Genomic DNA, 3,178 nt, shown 5'->3' with positions numbered 1-3,178 from the left:
ACGAGCTGAGACCCCCCTCCTCCCCCCCTCTCTGTGTTCCAGTGTTGACAACAGCGAGTACATGAGGAATGGAGACTTCTTACCCACTCGCCTGCAAGCCCAGCAGGATGCTGTCAACATCGTGTGCCACTCCAAAACCCGCAGCAACCCCGAGAACAACGTGGGGCTCATCACCTTAGCCAAGTACGCCGGGGTCAGGGGGGTCCAGGGCTCCTGGCAAGCACATGGTGACCCTGAGGAGCCACTTTGGGGACCCGTGTGAGGGAGCAGGGACAAAGAACCAGGGGAGTGTTGGGAAATGGGGCAGCAGCAGCACAGTCTGAGCCCAAACCAGTTCTTCCAGGAGGACTGGTAGGAGAGAACCCGGATCCTGAGCGGTCTCCAGCTCGTGGGGGTGGCTCCTGCCATGCCAGGATACATCCTGGAGGCTTTTTTCTCTCAGGAGCTCTCTGCCAGACCCGTCCTTTTGTGGCCTTGTGTCCCAAAGGGTGACAAATAGGGGCTGAGCTGGCACAGCAGCTCCCAGGCAGCCCCAGGAGAGCGGGTCCTGCCTTTTCCTGAACTCTGCGGGATTTCAGTGCCTCTCTGAGCTCCCTCTTAGGTGGAGTCGATGAAAATTGCCCAGTGGGCTCAGGGTTAGTGGGACAGGGGACAGAGCCACGCACAACCCTTCACACAGACAGATTACTTTGGGTTTTTTGGGGTGTTTTTTAGGAAACCAGGTTAAAAGTCCTGCTCTGTGTACACACAGCCCCACCGGCGCCGCGTGCTGCAGGCTCCTGGAGCAGGCACAGCCCTTGGTGTGGGGTGGGAGGGAGGATGGTCCTTATTCCCCTGGTAAATAAAGAAGTTTGCAGAGAAATCCTCCCAGCAGAGGTGTTTGTGTCGCAGTAACTGTGAAGTGTTGACCACGCTGACGCCGGACACGGGCCGGATCCTGTCAAAGCTGCACACGGTGCAACCCAAAGGGAAGATCACCTTTTGCACGGGGATCAGAGTCGCTCACGTAAGTTGGTTCCTCACCAGCGAGTCTGCTCCCTTCTCTGTGATTCCTTTTCCCTCAGCCTGTCCTGTTGATGGTTCAGACACGGGGAATCTTGTTCCCTCCCTGCTTTACAGCATCAATCCCAGAGTGGTGGGGTTGGAAGGGACCTCAGGAGATCATCCAGTCCAACCCCCCTGCCAAAGCAACACCAGGTCACACAGGAAAGTGTCCAGGTGGGTTTGGAACATCTCCAGAGATGGAGACTCCACACCCTCTCTGGGCAGCCTGTCCCAGTGGTCACTGAACAATAATGAGCAAAACATGTTGATTTTTGCCTCAGTTTCCCTATTTACAAAACACAGATGAAACCTGTTTAAAGGTTCCAATAAACCCGATCTAAAAGCTCAGAAGTTTTATAATCTGGTCCTGGTTTGCTTCAGAGGAACCTGGCAGCTTCTTCACAGGAGTTCAGCCGAGTTGCACAGCCCTTCCCACCCCGAGGAGAGCAGAGCCCCCAGCTGAGGAGTGTCCCCCAGGATGTGGCCAGCCCACCCTTTGTCCTTGCTCTGTCCCACACCGTCTGTACACAGTGATGAGGGGCTGGGGGGGCAGGGGGCTGCCCCCTTTTTCCTTCCTGAGGATTGCTCCCTGGCTGCTCCCTCATTATTCCCTGGCTGCTCCCTGATTTCTCCCTGATTTCTCCCTGATTTCTCCCTGATTTCTCCCTGATTTCTCCCTGATTTCTCCCCGATTTCTGTCTCTCAGCTGGCGTTGAAACATCGCCAGGGCAAGAACCACAAGATGCGAATCATCGCCTTTGTCGGGAGCCCGGTAGAAGACAACGAGAAAGATGTGAGTAGTGACCAGTGGAAAGAAAATACACCAGGTCTGCTTTGTGCTCCCCCCTGAGCCATAAATGGGTGTTTGGTTTGTTCCCTGCCTCGGGTGGAAGGTGGAGGGTGGAGGGTGAAGCTTTGTACCCCGGCCAGGGGGCTGCTTGGCAGAGCAGAGCGATCCCCAGCTGGGAGGAGAGGGAAGGGAGAGGGAGGCCGGATCCCTGGGCACAGCCAGGCTGGGGACAAGAGGACAGGATCCAGATCTCCTGCTGGTTTGTGTGGGATTATGTCCCTGTGCCTCCTGGCTGTCACCTGAGCCACTCGGGGCTTTTTCCCTGAGGAGCTGGGGGAGGAAATCTGTGTCCCTGAGCAGAAAGAACCCTCTCGGACTTTGGAAGATGCTGTTCTGTTCTCACTGAAAATAACACAAATGAAGTGAATCCAGATGGTTTAGGTCTCTCTGAAAAAATCAGCTCAGAACTGTGAGGAGATGGTGCCTGTCCCAGGCTTTTGCTGTCCCCATCGATGGGGACAGTCACTTGCTTTGGCAGGAACAGCTCCCTCACTGTGCCACCCTGCAGCACGGTGTCATAGCTCCTGTCCCACCTAGAGAGGTGAAATACCTCAAACACTTGAGTCTGGGGAGCTGATTGTGGCCTTTGTGCCTCCAGGGTTGAATCTTTAGCTCTGTTGTTTGGTTTCTGATGAGCTGAGCTTGGGGAAGAACCAAAAATCCAAGCTAATGCCACAAGGTCTCTTTATTGCAGCTGGTGAAACTGGCAAAGCGTCTGAAGAAAGAGAAAGTCAACGTTGACATCATCAATTTTGGAGAAGAGGTGAGAGTTCTGCTGCGTTTCTGACACAAAACCCAGGGCAGGATTTGATATCCCATCAAACCTGGAGCCTTTACGTGAGGACACGAACTTGAGCCTCAGCAAGGGCCCAGATCTCCCCGAGCACTCGTGGGTGGGTACAGGGGTTGTTCCCGTGAGCTGTGGGTGTGTAAATCCTCTGTCCTCACGGTTCTTCTTCTAGAGAAGCTGTGGCTGCTCCTCCCTGAGCCTCAGCAGCTGCCCCAGTGAAGATGCTGGTGTGGAGAGGGAGGTTTCCCTCTGGGAAGACACCTCTCCCGTTTCACTGGGGGCGGAGTGACATAGCAGAGCTCTTGGTTCCCCTGAGAGCGCGGGGTGCGCGGGGCAGGCGGCGATGTCCCTCTGGCCGGGCACAGCTCTAGTCCCAGCCTTTCTCTCTGGCCCTAGGAAGCCAACACGGACAAGCTGACTGCCTTCATTAACACCTTAAATGGCAAAGATGGCACCGGCTCCCACCTGGTGACAGTGCCACCAGGGCCCAGCCT

The 3,178-nt window shown here is 55.5% G+C and overlaps 1 protein-coding gene across 1 annotated transcript; it reads left to right on the top strand.

Annotated features, from left to right (window-relative positions):
• Window positions 1–41: 41 nt before the first annotated feature.
• PSMD4 (proteasome 26S subunit ubiquitin receptor, non-ATPase 4) lies at window positions 42–3,173 on the top strand (the record flags this gene model as incomplete). The annotated part of the gene is made up of 5 exons (XM_010168208.1): window positions 42–183; window positions 892–1,006; window positions 1,751–1,837; window positions 2,589–2,657; window positions 3,081–3,173. Coding segments are annotated over exons 1-5 (486 nt in total), but the record flags the coding sequence as incomplete, so codon positions are not given.
• Between the last annotated feature and the right edge of the window lie 5 nt (window positions 3,174–3,178).

Source organism: Antrostomus carolinensis, unplaced genomic scaffold (genome assembly GCF_000700745.2).
Source record: "Antrostomus carolinensis isolate BGI_N321 unplaced genomic scaffold, ASM70074v2 scaffold29105, whole genome shotgun sequence".
Taxonomy (NCBI): Eukaryota; Metazoa; Chordata; class Aves; order Caprimulgiformes; family Caprimulgidae; genus Antrostomus; species Antrostomus carolinensis.
The sequence above is the reverse complement of the archived record's forward strand: the minus strand, read 5'-3'. Positions and strand labels throughout refer to the sequence as shown.